This window comes from Rattus norvegicus, chromosome X (assembly GCF_036323735.1).
Source record: "Rattus norvegicus strain BN/NHsdMcwi chromosome X, GRCr8, whole genome shotgun sequence".
Lineage (NCBI taxonomy): Eukaryota > Metazoa > Chordata > Mammalia > Rodentia > Muridae > Rattus > Rattus norvegicus.
In genome coordinates this window covers 116,116,122-116,133,620 of record NC_086039.1, presented here as the reverse complement: position 1 = coordinate 116,133,620, position 17,499 = coordinate 116,116,122, and the positions used below count along the sequence as shown (strand labels likewise).

General features: G+C 40.2%; 1 protein-coding gene across 1 annotated transcript in view; it reads right to left on the bottom strand.

Moving 5' to 3' along the window:
- Positions 1–230: 230 nt before the first annotated feature.
- The window catches only part of Luzp4 (leucine zipper protein 4), a 40,876-nt gene continuing 23,607 nt past the window's right edge, over positions 231–17,499 (bottom strand). The window contains exons 5-8 of the mRNA NM_001408923.1: positions 8,867–8,948; positions 7,603–7,652; positions 2,253–2,373; positions 231–872 (exon numbers count right to left, since the gene is read on the bottom strand). Coding sequence (NP_001395852.1) covers positions 798–872; positions 2,253–2,373; positions 7,603–7,652; positions 8,867–8,948 — 328 coding nt within the window. The 3' untranslated portion in view covers positions 231–797. The remainder of the gene's footprint in view (positions 873–2,252; positions 2,374–7,602; positions 7,653–8,866; positions 8,949–17,499) is intronic.

Genomic DNA, 17,499 nt, shown 5'->3' with positions numbered 1-17,499 from the left:
GCTGGAGAGATAGCACAACAGTAAATAAAGCATACCTACCATGCTTAAGGCCTTGGTTCTTTTTAAAATTATGTTGTCTTTAGTATGTGTGTGTACATGTGAAGGAAGTTAGATGATAATTTGTAGGAGCCAGTTCTCAGATTTAGTCAGGCTTGATGGCAACAGTACTGTCTCACTGTCCCAAAGCCCTGCCTGCACTCTAGTCGGAGCACTGAGACAAAACAAACAAATAACAATGCTCAGTACTTTATTATCTTTCATGTGTTTGTAAAACCAACAATAAAAGAAGTTACATTTAGAATTATGACAAAAGTAAAAAAATTAAGCTGCTTTTCATGTTACAGTGTACATGTCTATAAAATGTAAAAGTATAAATGCTTCCTATTGCAATCCTCACACAGTTAAAGTCACTCACATGGACTGGTTTGTGCATAAAACCTTCTTATTGCTTGTATGGGTTCCGAGCTTAAGGATTACAGTAAATTACACACAGGTTCTCTAACATTGAAAAAAATCCATGTATTTCTGATAGCTGATTTCTTAAAATAACCCCATGGAAACCAGCTTTCTTCTTGCTCATCTCCTTGTTCATTTATGCAAACAGTGCTAAGCACTTATTATTCAAATTGCTTAATATGAACAGAATCCTGACATCTAAATCTATCTAAGAAAGAACATTAACAAGAACAGTCAGAAGTCTAACATTATATGACTGTATGTATGTTCTCAACTGTGGTTCCATGCAATTAGCTAGCAGCCAATGCCTGACAGGAAAAGGCAGTTTACTCTCCAGGTCTTCATATCCTATTGTTCATTCTGGCTTCTCTCAGATTCCTTAGTATGGTGAATCTAGCATGGAGCGACAGATCAGTCTGTAAAAGAGAAAATGTTTTAAGTTTGGGAGCTTAAAACTTAGTGAATACTCTTGAAATTTGGTTATTAAAAGTAGACTAGAGAGCCTAGTGTAGCACACACACCAGAATCTAGTACTTGAAGGTGGAGGCAGGAGGGCCAGGAATTCAACATCATCCTTTGCTACAATACTGAGTTAGACAGAAGTCAGCCTGAGCTACCTGTGACTCAAAAACCAAAAACAGAAAAAACAAGAAAGAAGGAAGGAAAGCAATCAAGCAGGCAGGTAGGTACATCGGTACATACCTGTACATCCAGATAATGGACGTTTGAAATTTGTTTGGCCAGAGAGTTGAAGGTACCAGAAAAAAGCAAAAGGAACATACTAGGATGGTTTGAGAAGACTGAGGAGGGCTGACATCTGTTTAGGTTTGGAGAATGTACGCCAACTCTCCTTGTGACTCTAGAATCTTGGGTAGTTTGCCTGACCCTTGGTCTACCCCTGAGGCTAATATTTAGTTCATCCATGCAAAACAGCAGACTCATAAACCTTTAATGGAAGAGAATATCACTACAAAGACCAAGCAGTGATATCTTTCACAGTGGAATGAATGGCAGGCTTAATTCTACATGCTCGAATTAAAATGTCTGCCCTATAATCAGAGGTTTTATAATCTATTGTGTGAGAGCACTCCTAGGTAGCAGAGTCTTCCTATTGTCTTTCTAGTATACAGCTGACTAGACTACCTCAAAGATTGCCTAAGTCAGACTTAATTCCAGTTTCATTTTAAATACATGACTACAAAGCCCAAGTTCTTTCCCCCGTATTTCAGACCTTCCCTTTTCAACATCATTTAAAACCCAAGTCAGAAAGTATTAGTATTGTAGTTTGTATGTTTTCTGTTTTCCATTATGAAACATAAAATTCATTCATTCATTCATTCATTCATTCATTCTCTCTCTCTCCCTCCCTCTCTCTTCTCCCTCTCTCCCTCTCTCTCTCTCTCTCTCTCTCTCTCTCTCTCTCTCTCTCTCACACACACACACACACACAGACACACACACAGTGAAAGAGATAGAGATAGATAAATAGACAGACAAGACAGACAGACAGATGATACATAGAAAGAAACAGAGATAGAGACTCAGAGACGAATGTACAGAGACAGGCAGACAAAGATAGATCAAATACACATAAAGATAACTGAGGTTGGCTTATTTTCCTAATTTTTCTGTCTTTCACAAAGGCAGTGAACAGGAAAAGGTTCTTTAGTGTATTACAGGGTTCTCATTTTTCCTTTACGTAGAAGATAACCTTATTGAGTTCAAGTTGACCTAAACTAAACATGGCTTCTTTAATATCTAGTGAGCAAGCAATTCTACAATTCCATCATAAGTACCCGATTACTCTGTGCTCCAACATCGAAGTTCAGTCTCACTCCTTTTGGATGGCGTGTCAGAGTCTTAATGGCAGTGTATGTACCATCAACAAATTCAGCATCAACTTCAGGTCTCCAGCAACTGTCAATTACAGCATAATAATTACTAAGTCATTATAGTGACCTCTAATCAGATGAGCAACTTTGGGGCCTTCAACTTAGTGTCTGTAAGTTTCTTTTTTAGAGGTCTAAAAGAAGATACATTCAAATATCATCGATGCTCCCTTTAGAATCCATGGTCTAAATCAGGGAGTATGTCTACAGAATGCATTAATATGGCTTTCCCCTGCTGTTGAGAAAACTCAGGGCTCTAATGGACTAAGTGTGTGCTTTCTCACTCAATTATATTCCTAACCCTAGGTGGTATTATTATTAATTTATTTTACATCTTTAGGTGAGTTTTCACCTGTTAGATAGGGATACAGTTTTACTCTTCTTTAAGTATAGTATATTTTGGGACAAAAGTAATCACAACTTGCATAGGAAGAAAATGGATTTGTGAGTGCCTTGCACTGGGTTGCGGAGAACAGGGGAAAGAATGGTCTGAATGAGGAGCATGGCATTTTTGAGGTCAACAGTAAAAATATTCAAAAGTTAGATCATGATGAAGAATGCACATCTCTTAACCTACTAAAAGCCACAGACTTGAGTTGTCGAACTATATAATATACAAATTATAGCTTAGAGAAATTGTTTGAAGCTGTGCCTATAATCGTAGAACTCAGTAGGTAGAGGCAGGTTGATAAGGATTTAATGAATATCCTTGGAAACAGAAAGCTTGAGGCCAGTCTTGGCTGTGAGACCCTCTTAAAAAGAACAAAAAAAGAAACAAACAAAGCAGCTACTTGCTGATATGCACCTACCTACTTGCCTGAGTCCTAACTTCAAAAGTGTCACGTTCCCTTTCCCCATTTCTATCACTTTTTAAATAGTGGTTAAGTCCTAAGCCTGTTCTGACAGTCTGGGTATTCTTATTCTTTCTCTGCAGACTACTCTTCCCCATGAAGATGATTAATATGTTTGTTTTCTTGTGACTTCCTCTCTTTTGCTTCTCCATCTCCCTCCTCCTGGAAGCTGCTGATTTTTACAACTTGTCTGCCCTGTCTATGTCTTTTTTCTAACTCATAAAATTATTCTTAAAGTTAAACAAAAAAGAAATATAAAAGGAAAAAAATTACAAAAATGTTAGCTGGAGGGTTAAGGGTCCAGAAAAGTGGTAGAACACTTGCTTAGCCTGTGTAAAACCAGACTTCCATTCTTAGCACAATAAATATTCCAAATGAAAATGGGACCAAAACGTCAGTGTGGGAGGACATATCTAGAATCCCCTAAAATCTGGAGACTGAGGCAGGAGGATTTGTATTTAAGAGCTACCTGATTACATAGAAGGTTGAAACTCTCTTATGATATCAAGATCTTGATGTCTCCCACCCAACAAAGAGACAATGGAAGACAATGTGGTAACACATACCAAGAATCCCCCAAACCAAGATTTAGGGCAAGAGAATCTTGACTTTAAGGGCAGCTTGGTTATATAGGAAATACTACAAAAGCCAGATTGGCTTACTTCAATATTTGTTGCAAAGGACCTCATTCATGTATGGCTGCTATTGAGTCTGGTTTGTGTTTTATTAGAATAGCTCTTCATGTAAGTAAACAGTACAGAAAAAAATGAGATAGCATCTCATGTAGCCAAGGCTGGCTTAATCTCATTATATACTTGAAGATAACCTTGAACTTTGGATACTTTTGCCTCTACCTCCTGAGTGCTGGGATTTCAGATATAGGCCAGTACACTTGGTATGCATTTCTGGATACTGACTTAAGAGATTTATACATGTTAGTCTACCATCTGGACTATATCCCTAGTCTAAGAAGAAAATTTTAACTGGGTAGCTAAAATAATATCAGGGAATAGGTTTATCATATGCAGTCTCACACTGCTATAAAACAACAAATGTCCAAAGGCTGCATAATTATTTTGATATTATTACTTGAGTCCTTGTAGTCAGTAGTTCTGCGTAAGCCAGATACTTTCTATAACGACTTTCTGTCTTGTAATGAATATTGTTCCTTTTAGGCTTTGAATAGACTAAACACTGTATGAGGAAGGGGATAAGTGTTCAATGTATAATTAGATCAATAATATTTCCTTTCTCCCCTCCTTCCTCCATCTCTTCCTTTGTCCTTGCTTCCCTCCCTTCCTTCTGCAGTGAGTGCTCGGTATGGAACTCAGGGCTATAAAATTCTAGGCAAGCACTCTACTGAGTATTTTCATGGTAGTTTCCTCATAAATTTTCTGTTATATTTTCTCTGACTAACCTTTCCTTCCTTCTTTCCTTTCTTTCTCTTTTCCTTTAACAATATACCACTAGGCAGTGGTGCCACAGGCCTTTAATCCCAGCATGTAGGAGACAGACAGACCTCTGAAGTCATGGCCAGCCTGGTCTACAGAGTGAATTCCAAGACAGTCAGGCCTACATCGAGAAACCCTGTCTTAAAAACCAAAAACTGAAAACCAAACCAAAAACAAAACAAAACGCCCCCCCAAAAACCCCCTCAAACCAAAAACCCACCAACTTCCCCCACAAAAAAAAAAACTCAAAAAAACAAACCAGACCAAAACCCCAACATATACCTTGGTTATCCTAATGCAATCATAGGACAAAGGTAGAAGTGGAAACCAGGATGACTGACTGACAGTGAGAAGGATGTGTGGGTTGTGCTGAAGATGAAGCTGGTCTCTTTACAAGATGGACATGGGGGTAGTTCAAGTTTTGTTTTTGGAAGAATGGATTCTAACAAGCAGCAAGAAACAAGATTCTGTCCATAGCCAGAATGATCTAGGAAGTAGACACTTCCCCAGAACCTTCTATTAAGAGGGGACCCAGGGCAAAACCACAATTTCAGGCACGTGAGTCTCTAGCAGACAACTGGCAAGCAAACTTGGACAAATTGGGACAAAAAAAATACCTGGACAAAAAAACCCTGGACGAACCTACCAAACTGGGAGATGATGTATGGGGTCCTGTACTAAGGTATGGGGTGGTGAAAGGGCTACTAATGTTTTGAATGTCTTTTAAAATAACCCTAGCTTTCAAATCTGTTGAGTGACTGTTTGAGCTGAAGCCTTTGAAAAAATTTTGAGTCTGTGACTCATTCACTTCAGTTGACCCTGAGTACATTTTTTACATTGTACTAAATTCTCCACCTAGAGACATTTTGACATCATTTTTGTTTTGTATTTTAACATAAGGTATAAGATCTCTGAGCATGTTGTATAATATGCTAGGTTCCAAAGCAGCAGGTCTAAGAACATCCTTTCTGGAGGCCAAGGACATCAGGAGAATTCTATTTCTTGGTTTAGTATCTCTTCATTGTGCCTGGAAGCTCTGCAGGAAGAAGTGACTTGCGACAGAGGATTTGCCAGACACCACCTACTGGACTGACTTTCCTTCCCTAACCTCACATCAGCTTTTGTCCTAAGTTCTTAAAATAATCCCCAGAGTAGGACCTCAATGGTCCCCTGTCCCTGGAGAACCATCTTTCCTCTATAGGAACCATGCCTTCTTTCTTTTAAGCTCACTACAACAACATGCTTCTTCCTAAAACTCACCCCCCCCCGGCCCTGTGGCCCAGGAAGGTCATTCTTCAAATGTGCAAGACAAGAATTAGAAAACAATTGTCCTTAGTGGATACTGAGTTTTCCAAGAGTCTACCTCTCTAATGCTGAGCTCACCAAGAACTGAAAAAGATACATGCCCCCACAACATTTCCCACATCACTTACTTGTTCAAATAATAAACCTCTTTACACTCCTGTTTCCTGGTTATGGTTATCCTTTTCCTACTCACCAAGACTGAATCCAATGCCTACAGCTATAGTAATTATTTAAGCAACAAAAGGTAATGAATATTCTAGTATTGCAAGAATCGCACCTCCTTTGTACTTCTTGTTGTGGAAAGACAATACTGACAGTAAAAACCCATATGGGCTTTGTAGAAACACAAACTGTATTTGACTATACCTTTTAGCTTTTATTAGCTAGATGATTTGGGTGAAGTTACAAAACAAAACAACACAAAACAAAATATCCCCTTCCTTGGCTGGAGCAGAAGTCCATGGCACAGTGGTATATCTTTTCACTTAGTGTGTGCACGTGATCCTAGGTTTGATTCCCAGTAGTGCCAGAATAAAAAACAACAACCACCCCTTCTTCAGTTTCAATCCATCATTGTAATATGGAAATGAAGTTCTAAGGCTAGATTAAACCCTGAATATAAAAGTACTTATTTAGAGCTTTCAATTATTTCGCAAGTACCTTTGCTTAGGTCCATTTCAAAGCTAGTATAGCAACATATTTCTCTTTCCCGTTTGTATAAATTCTCCTGGTATCTTTGGTAGAAAGATACCAGTGTATGAAGCCAAAATATATCATCCATCAACTAGCCTTTTCCCTGTAACAAATTAGTCATTTTGAGAAACACAAGACACATAAGCAGTTGTGGAAACTAAAGGAAAAAGTAAAAGTTGCCCTTTTATGACAGCTAGTCTCCCGTTATAAGCGTTTCTCTTCCTGCTGTATGAAGCGGCAGAAAAGCAATAAAGGCAGCCCTTGTTTTCCCTTCTTTTCCTGACCATCTCCCTGAACAGGCCTTTCCCTGTATCTCTGTTGCTTCAGCGCATGTTCAGCTCTGCTCTCGTGGTGTACTTGTGGTGAGCCTCACTGTCTCCCACATGTAGAGCAGGCAGTCATGTTACAGAACTTCAGCTTTTCTTATGTTTGCATTTCTTCCTGGTTTTGCTACAGGGGTTGATATCAACTGAGATATAAGAAAGTGTAAATAAACACAGAATTCTTGCCTCTCCAATGTCATCACAGGCTAAAGCCTTGCTACTAAAAGGTATGTTGCTATTCAAACAGACTAAAATGCCTGTTGTCATTCATTTAGCTTGTCTAGCACACACTGTTATTGCACAGAAGAGTTTTAAATTTTATGATTGAAATGAAGAAACAATAACCAAAGAGCATTAATTTTACCAGTGATAATTCCTGTAGAGCCATCCAGTTTAAATGCAAAATTATGATATTTTAGATGTGGTATCAGAATATGTTATATAAAACCTCAGAAGTAAAAATAAAGCTGATCCAGGCAGTTATAATTAAAGCTTTTCTAATGTGAGTAGGATTATTTATACAAATTGTTAAGGAGTTTCCAAAGTCAGATTGTAAGTCTATGTGCTGATTTTATATTTGATGCCAGTTTTTATATTTTCCTCTAAGAACTACACAAAGTCTGTCTAAAACTACCTGTCAAAACTTTCATCACTCTCTTCAGCGCTGCTGTAGCCGTCTTCTATCTAAATGGAAAAAGTTGAGATCAATTATTGAAATTACATCTTTAATCAACACAAGGTGATTTTTTAAAAATATAAATTGCAAGTCTTAGCATTTAAATGACAATATTTCCTCCTTTTCCTTGGTTCTTAATATTGTTAACTATGATCTTGGATATTTATTTATTTATTTTCACACTCCAGATTTTATTCAGATTTTATAAAGTAACCACATTTTCTGTATCCATTCTTCTGTTGTGGGACATCTAACTTGTTTCCAGCTTCTGACTATCACAAATAAGGCCATTATGAACATAGTGGAACATGTGCCCCTATGGCATGGTGGGGCATCTTTTGGGTATACTCCCAAGAGTGGTATTTTTGGTTCTTTTTTTTCGGAGCTGGGGACCGAACCCAGGGCCTTGCGCTTCCTAGGTAAGCGCTCTACCACTGAGCTAAATCCCCAGCCCAAGAGTGGTATTTTTGGATCTTTAGGTAGGTCTACTTCCAATTTTCTGAGGAACGCCCACATTGATTTCCAGAGTGGTCTTGGCCATTTTGTAAAGCTTTCACATCTTGGTTAACCATGCAAATTCCCACAATGAAGTGATTTTATTCCTATAACTATAGTAAACTGTTTTTCGAGATTCCTGCCTCTTTTACTGTTTGTGCTCTCTAGTTATGGTTAGTCAAGTCATATTGATCCTTGATATTCTTTAACTGAACACTGACTGGCTACTCTTAGCAATGACCAAGGTCCAGTCAAAAAGGAAGATTTCTGACCCCTTCTCCCTTTCCCACTTTCTAACTACTCTTGTGTCTAAGAGGGCTACTGGCTCTCTAGTTTCTTGAACTAGAGATCTCTCCACTACACATCTTTCCCCAAATAAAGCCTATGCTGTTATAGAGTGCCTCAGTCCTGTGTCTGTCTTTCATTCTTGCTAATCTTACAAGTGTAACATTTAATTTGATAGTGTACACACATGCAAGACTTTCAAAGGCAGTGTGCTCTTAGACATAAATCAGTCTAAGACTCCTTAACATGGCAGAAAACTGCAGCTTATAAGGTGACTTCCTCAAATCACAATCATGAATATAAATAAATACTAAAATTTTGAAGAAGTAAAAACAAAAAAAAACAAAAAACAAAAGACGCAAAAGGAAAGCCTATTAAAAAGAAAACACCACATGGAACCATGTAGCATTTTGAGGTGGAAAGTAGAAAGTATTACACTTACCCCTGCGTTCAGATTAAGTATCTCATTTCTTCGCCGTTCCTGAGCCCATAAGTATTCAGTTCTTTCTCTTATTGTAGAAAGTCTGGTATTTGTTATGAAAAATTAGACAAACATTAAAAAATCCATATCATTGACAGATTAGTCAGTATATGCAAAGGATTTATTTAATTTCATGTATGCATGCATGCATCTCTGTGAGAGTATACATATGTGTTGATGCATGTTCCTATATACACATGCAGATTCCAGACGAGGGCAGCATGTTTCCTCCATTATCAATCCCCACCTATTGTTTGAGGTGGGTTTCTCCTTGACAGTGGGTTTGCATTTTCTTGGCTAGTCTGGAATCTAGTAAGCTCCAGTGACTATCTTGTCTTTCCCTATTTCAGCAATTGGGCTACAGATTTGTGTAAGAACCCTGGTTCTTTGTATGGGTGCTGGGACTTGAACGCTACTCTCCATGGTATATCAAGTGCTCTAACTGCTAAGCTCCTATTTAACACTTTAAAGGAGAACATTGCTAATTATTTCTCTTTGCAATATTTATATGCAATCAGTTACTATCTGTATGCTACATCTATGAATTTTGCAAGGAAATATACCAAGTGAGGTAACCCAGATTCAGAAAGACAAATGCTGCATGTTCTACCTTTGCGGATTATCTGAATCCTTAGATATGAATATATAACCTCAGAAACCAGGAAAGTACAAGGGAACCTAGCAGGATGAGGAAGTCTAGAAAACAGGACAAAGGTGCTATGAAGGAATAATGAGAAAACAGGGGAGGGATTTAACTGAAAACGGGGAAGGAAATACAGAGGAAGAAAGGAACCCTAAATAGCACCAAGAATGGTTAACAAAGCCATAGGAAAACCTCAATTTTGTTTACTTAAAATACATACGTGTGTGCAGGTTGAAACAGATGTATGTAGTTGGAATGAAGTTATACAAGTCTAAGTGCCAATTCTCCCCACGAGGATCATAGACTACCCAAGAAAAACCGTGTGCTAGGTATGGGAACCTCCTCTTCAATTGTTAGTCATAGGAATAGAAGAGACTTCCAAAATAATATAGGCTATTGCTGTTGCCCTGTTTGCTTCATGTAACTTGAAGGTACAGCTGAAGACAGCTTACACTTCGCAAGGTGGGTTTGGAGGAACTGCTCAAAGATATACCTGGGCTGAGCTTGTGGCTTAGACGTAAATCACTTGCCTAATGTGCACAAGCTCTGTCATGATTTCAACAACAACAACAACAACAACAACACATACATGCACACTGTCTCTCTCCAATACACACACATACACACATACACTCACACATATACACATACACTCTCACATACACACAAACACACACAGAGGGGGAATCATCTGTCTGATAAAGACTTTTACGACTCTTTAAGAAAGGGTATAAAGGTAAGAAACAGATTGATTACCCTTACTTATATCCTATCATATCAATTTAGCATAATTTTTGATATATTATCTTGCCCACCAGCTTGGAAGATGCAAAAGCAATAGCTACTCTGAGTAGCAGATAGGCTTATTAGGAAGGGCCAGAAACTGGGAAACAAATTTAGGCAACTGCATGTGCATGTGAGTTTATATCATGAGCCACATAATTGTTCCAATGCTTGTCTGAATTGGAACAGGGTCCAGTTATAATACAAATTTGCTTATTAAGACATAGAAATGGGCCTTTCTACTGGGACAGACTGCTAGCTACTCTGCTCCCTGGAAGAGGCTATATCCTGAGGCATACCAGAGGAGCTGCTGCACTCAGCATTTGGTAAGAACCACACTCGCCCAGTCCCACAGCTGCCACTGGGGGCTAGTGGACTCAGGGACCCAACATCCTCCCACCTGACCAATCCCAATCCCCTTCCACCTGTTACTGCTAGACAGACTGCTAGTAAGTCTGCTCTCTGGAAGAGGCTCCACCCTCAGACATACCAGAGGACCCGCTACACTTACAACATTTGACATCATACCCTGAAGCATACCAGAAGAACCACTGTAAGCAAAACATTTGATACTACATCCTGAGGCATCCCAAGAGATCTGCTGCACCCAGGGCATCTGATATCACAACTGGAGACATTCCAGGAGAACCACTGTACTCAGGACACCACAGCTTGAAGGCATCCCAGGAGTACCTCTGAACACAGGGCAACTGGGCAATTGATACCACAGACTGAAGACCTTCCAGGGGGCTCTGAGGCAAGCAGGGCAACTGACCCAAAAGACCGAAAGCCTCTGTGAGTGTGGCTACACACAAGGGAACAGAAACCACAGTCCATTGACTCCTTCCAAACTCCCTCCCCCAAGAACAGCTTCTCACAGTACAACAGTGTAACTGTTCCTCTGAAGACCCAACAGTCTGAAAGTCTCCCAGGAGATCTACTGCACTCAGTGCAACAAATCAGCACCCTCCAGTTGGAAGGCACCACAGGAGGTCTGCTACAGCCAGGACCACAGGCCTACCAGGAGACCTGGTGCAACCCAGGGAAAAAAGAGGCAGACTCCACACAAAGTCACCCAGACCAGCAAACAGTAGGGATAAACAGATGTCAAGAGGCAAGGGCAAGACTATACGCAACAGAAGCCAATATACGTGGTCATCTTTAGAACCCAGTTCTCCCACCACAGCAAGCCCTGAATACACCAACACCCTGAAAATCAGAAAGCTGACATAAATCCTATCTCACGAAGATAAGAGTCCTTTAAGGAGGATATAAATAAGTCAATGAATGATATACAGGAAAACACGGGTAAACAGGTACAAACCCTTGAAGAGGAAATAAATAAATCCCTTAAAGAAATGCAGGTAAACACAATCAAACAGGTGAAGGAATTGCATAAAGTGGTCCAAGACCTAAAAGTGGAAGTATAAACAATACAGAAAACACAAATGGAGGCAAACAAGGAAATGGAAAATTTAGGAAAGAGGTCAGGAATTACAAATGTAAGTATCAACAGCAGAATACAAGAGATAGAAGAGAGAATCTCAGGTGTAGAAGATACAGTACAAGAAGTGGGCACAACAATCAAAGAAAATTCAAACATAAAAAACTCCGATCCAAAACATCCAGGAAATTCAGGACACAATGAAAAGAACAAATCTAAGAATGATCGGAATAGAGGAGAATGAAGATTCCCAGCTCAAAGGACCTGAAAGCATTTTCAACAAAATCATAGAAGAAAACATCCTTAACCTAAAGAAAGAGATGGCTGACCCAAGTTCCATAGGGGAGTGCTGAACACTCAGAAGTGCAGACACTCCTGAAAACTCAGAGGAGACTACTCTCTGCCCACATTCCCAACCCAAGAGGATATCGCCTAGTGCCATCTGGTCCCCTGGGCACAGGGACCTAGGAGCAGTCAGGGGCAGAACCTTTCTGGTTTCTGACTGTGCTGAGAGCTGAAAGCCAGTTGCCAGGAATAACTGTACACCTGAGAACAGAGGTAAACCCAACTTTTCGCTACAAGTGACCTGTCTGGTGGACTCAGGACACAAAAAGGCAGAAGTCTTCTGGGACAGAGCACTTCCAGTTTCTGACTGTGCCTGGAACTGAGCTGAACTGATTCAACAGTTCCCCACACCCAAATCCTGTGGGGGAGAGAGCTGAACGGCCCGAAGTTTGGACAATCCTGAGACCACAGGACAGTGCACCACTTCTGCCCACCTCTCCCACATCCCTGGCACAAGGGGAACCTGAATAGTGCCCCCGAATAGAGGAATATAGGAGCAGTCAGTGGCAGGAACCTGTAGGGTCCGGCCTGCGCCCAGATCTGAACTGAACCTGTCACACAGCTCCCTGAACCCAAATCCTTTGTAGGAGAGAGCTGGTTCCTCAGAAGTGCAGACATTCCTAGGAACTCAGAGGAGACTACTCTCTGCCCACAGTCCCAACCCAAGAAAAAATCGCCTAGTGCCATCTGTGCCCCCTGGGCAAAGGGAGCCAGGAGCAGTCAGGGACAGGACCCTTCAGTTTTCTGCCTGTGCCTAAAACTGAAAGCCAGCTGCCATGCACACCTACACACCGGAGTAGCACAGCTTTCTGTTCCTAGATCTAGCTGAAAGAAAACAGGTCTACTGGAGTGCTGACACACAGGCCTACAGGAGGGTCAAGTCACTGTCAGAGACAGCAAGACAAGCTAACACCAGAGACAACCTGATGGCAAGAGGCAAGTACAGTAAACTAAACAACAGAAACCAAGACTACTTAGCATCATCAAAGTCCTCCCACCAAAGAAAATACTGGATATTCACACACCCCAGATAAAAAGACTTAGTTATAAAATCACATTTTATGATGATGATGGAGGACTTTAAGAAGGACATAAATAACTCCCTTAAGGAAATACAGGACAACAGAAGTAAATAAGTAGAAGCCCTTAAAGAGAAAACACAAAAATCCCTTAAAGAATTACGGGAAAACACAACCAAACAGGTGAAGGAATTGAACAAAACCATCCAGGGAGACAACTCTGGAGATAGAAAACCCAAGGAAGAGACAAGGAGAAATAGATGCAAGCATCACCAATAGAATACCAGAGATAGAAGAGAGAATCTCAGGGGCAGAAGACACCATAGAAAACATTAACACAACCCATCAAAGATAATGTAAAACGCAAAAAGCTCATAGCCCAAAACATAGAGGAAATCCAGGACACAATGAGCAGATCAAACCTAAGGATAATAGGTATAGAAGAGAGTGAAGACTCCCAACTTAAATGGCCAGTAAATATCTTCAACAAAATCATAGAAGAAAACTTCCCTAACCTAAAGAAAGAGATGCCCATGAAGAAGATACAAGAAGCCTACAAAACTCCACATAGATTGGACCAGAAAAGAAACTCCTCCCGTCACATAGTAGTCAAAACAACAAATGCACAAAACAAAGAAAGAATATTAAAAGAAGTAAGGGAAAAAGGTCAAGTAACATATAAAGGCAGACCTATCAGAATCACACCAGACTTTTCGCCAGAAACTATGAAGGCCAGAAGATCCTGGACAGATGTCATACAGACCCTAAGAGAACACAAATGCCAGCCCAGGTTACTGTATCCAGCAAAACTCTCAATTAGCATAGATGGAGAAACCAAGATATTCCATGACAAAACCAAATTTACACAATATCTTTCTACAAATCCAGCCATACAAAGGATAATAGATGGAAAACTCCAACACAAGGAAGGAAACCACACCCTAGAAAAAGCAAGAAAGTAGTCTTCTTGCAACGACACAAAAAGAAGAGAAACACAAATATAATTGTACCTCTAACAACAAAAATAACAGGAAACAACAATCACTATTCCTTACTATCTCTCACCATCAAAGGACTCAATTCCCCAATAAAAAGACATAGACTAACAGACTGGATACGTAAACGGAACCCAGAGGAAATAGAGAATGGATTGAAAGAGCTGAAGTGGCTTGCAACCCCATAATAACAATGCCAACCAACCAATGCTCCCAGGGACTAAACCACTACCCAAAGAGTATACATGGACTGACCCATGGTTCCAGCTGCATATGTAGCAGAGGATGGCCTTGTTGGGCACCAATGGTCCTGCCAAGGTTGGAATCCCAGTATAGAGGAATGTCAGGGGGAGGGTGGGAAGGAAGGGTCAATTAGGAGGGGAACACCCTTATAGAAGAAGAGAAGGGGGATAGGTTATGGGGCTTATGTCCAGGAAACTGGGAAAGGGAATATCATTGGCAATGTAAATAAAAATATCCAATAAAAATTTTATATGCATAAAAATTCACATGATCATATCCTTAGATGCAGAAAAATATTTAACAAAATACAACACCCCTTTATGTTAAAAGTATTGGAGAGATCAGAAATTCAAGGCCCATACCTAAACATAGTAAAAGCAATTTACTGCAAACCAACAGCCAATATCAGACTAAATGGAGAGATACTTGAAGCTATCCCACTAAAATCTGGGACAAGACAAGGATGTCCACTCTCCTCTTATCTATTCAATATAGTACTCAAACTGCTAGCTAGAACAACAAGGCAACAAACAGAGATCAAGTGGATACACACTTGCAAAGAAGAATTAATGGTATCACTATTTGCAGATGATATGATAGTATACATAAGTGACCCCAAAAATTCTACCATAGAATTTCTCCAGCTGATAAACAACTTCAGCAAAGTGGCTGGATATAAAACTAACTCAAGTAAATCAGTAGCCTTCCTTTATACGAATGATAAACAGGCTGAGAAAGAAATTATGGAAACAATTCCCTTTATAGCAGTCACATATAATTATAAAATATCTTGGGGTAACTCTAACCAAACAACTGAAAGACCTTTATGATAAGAACTTCAAGTCTCTCAAGAAAGAAATTGAAGATGATCTTGGAAAATGGAGAGATCCCCCATGCTCACGAATTGGCAGAATTAACATAGTACACAGATGGCCATCCTACCAAAGGCAAGCTACAGATTCAATGCAGTCGCCATCAAAATCTCAACTCAATTCCTCAAAGACATGAAAAGAGCAATTCTCAAATTCATCTGGAAAGGCAAAAAACCCAGAATAGAGAAAACAATTCTTAACAATAAAATGGCTGGGGAATTAAAAAAAACCTGCATGGTTTTGGTACAGAGACAGGCAGGTCGATCAAGGGAATAGAATTAAAATAAATTCTAGAAATAAACACACACTTGATCTTTGACAATGAAGCCAAAGACATACAATGGAAAAAGAAAGCATCTTCAATAAATGGTGCTGATCTAAGTGGATGTTTGTATGTAGAATATTTACCCATGTTTGTCACCATGCACAAAGCTCAAGTTCAAGTGGATCAAGGACCTCAACATAAAACCAGATACCCTGAATCCAATAGAAAAGAAAGTGGGAAAGATCCTTGAACTCATTGGCACAGGCAGAAATTTCCTAAACAGAATTTCAATGACGCACGCTCTAAGATCAAGAGTTGATAAATGAGGCCTCATGAAACTGGAAAGCTTCTGTAAGGCCAAGGATATCGTCAATAGGGCAAATCAGCAAATCGCAGACTAGGAAAAAATCTTCACTAACCCCACATGCAACTGAGGGCTAATATCCAAAATATATAAAGAACTCAAGAAGTTTACCACCAAAAAACCAAACAACCCAACCAAAAAATGGGGTATAGAACTAAACCAAGAATTCAAAATAGAGGGATCTGGAATGGCTGAGAAGTTCCTAAAGAAATGACCAAAGTCCTTAGTGATCAGAGAAATGCAAATCAAAATGACCCTGAGATTCCACCTTACACCAGTCAGAATGGCTAAGAGCAAAACCTTAGATGTTAATAACACATGTTGGCAAGGATGTGGAGAAAAAGCAACATTCCTCCATTTCTGTTGAGATTGTAAACTGGTACAATCACTCTGGAAATCAATTTAGATGTTCCTCAGAAAATCGGAAATAGACCTACCTAAAGATCCAGAAATATCCCAATATGCCCCACCCTGCCGCAGGGGCACATGTTCCACTATGTTCATAGTAGCCCTATTTGTGATAGCTGGAAACAACCCAGATGTCCCACGACAGAAGAATGGATAAAGAAAATGTGGTTCATTTACACAATGGAATACTATTCAGCTATTAATATTGAGGACATCCTGAGTTTTGCAGGCAAATGAATGGAACTAAAAAATATCATCTTGAGTGAGGTGTGTGCATGGTATGTTCTCACTAATAAGTGATATTAGCCAGAAAAGTACAGAATACCCAAGATACAGTCCACAGAACTCAAAAAGGTGTACAATCTAAAGGGTCCAAGTGAGGATGCCTCAGTTCCACTTGGGAGGGAGAAGAAAGCGACCACAAAGGGAGAGGGAGAGAGGGACAGAGGACGGAAAGGGGATGGCGGTAGGGGAAGAGGGAAACATGATCTGGTATTGGGTGGGGGGGGAAAGGACTGAAGCCCTGAGGCCAGCAGAAAGAATGGAAACAGGTCACCTTGGTAGGAAGGAGGTTGGGAGGACCCTTAGAATGTACTAGAGACCTGGAGAGCAAGAGATTCTGAGGACTCAAAGGAGGGGCCCTAAATGAAAGGCCCTTTACTGGATCCACCTCCAGCAGAAAGACAGGACATCAAGTGAGGGATGGGGTTGCTATCCCACAGCAAAAGCTCTGACCTATAATTCTTCCTGTCTGAAAGAAATGCATTGATGGAAATGGAGAAGATTCAGAGAAAAACAAAGTCCAATTACCTGCCCAAATTGGGATCCAGCTCAAGGGTAGACCCCAAGACCTGACACCATTACTGAGGCTATGAGTCACTCACAAAAAGGGACCTATCATGACTGTCTCCATAAGATCCAACAAGCAACTGAAAGTGTCATATGCAGATATGTGCACCCAGCCAATGAACAGAAGCTGTCAACCCCTCTGGCTGAATTAGGGAAAAGCTGGAGGAAGGCCACCATGTAGGAGGACCAGCAGTCTCAATTAACCTGGACCCCTGAGATCTCTTAGACACTGGATCACCAACCAAGAAGCACACACCAGTTGAGATAAGGCCTCCAACATGTATACAGCAGAGGACTCTTGGGTCTGGGTTCAGTTAGAGAAACCCTCCAGAGACTGGGGGCCCCAGGCAATTTAGAGGTCTGG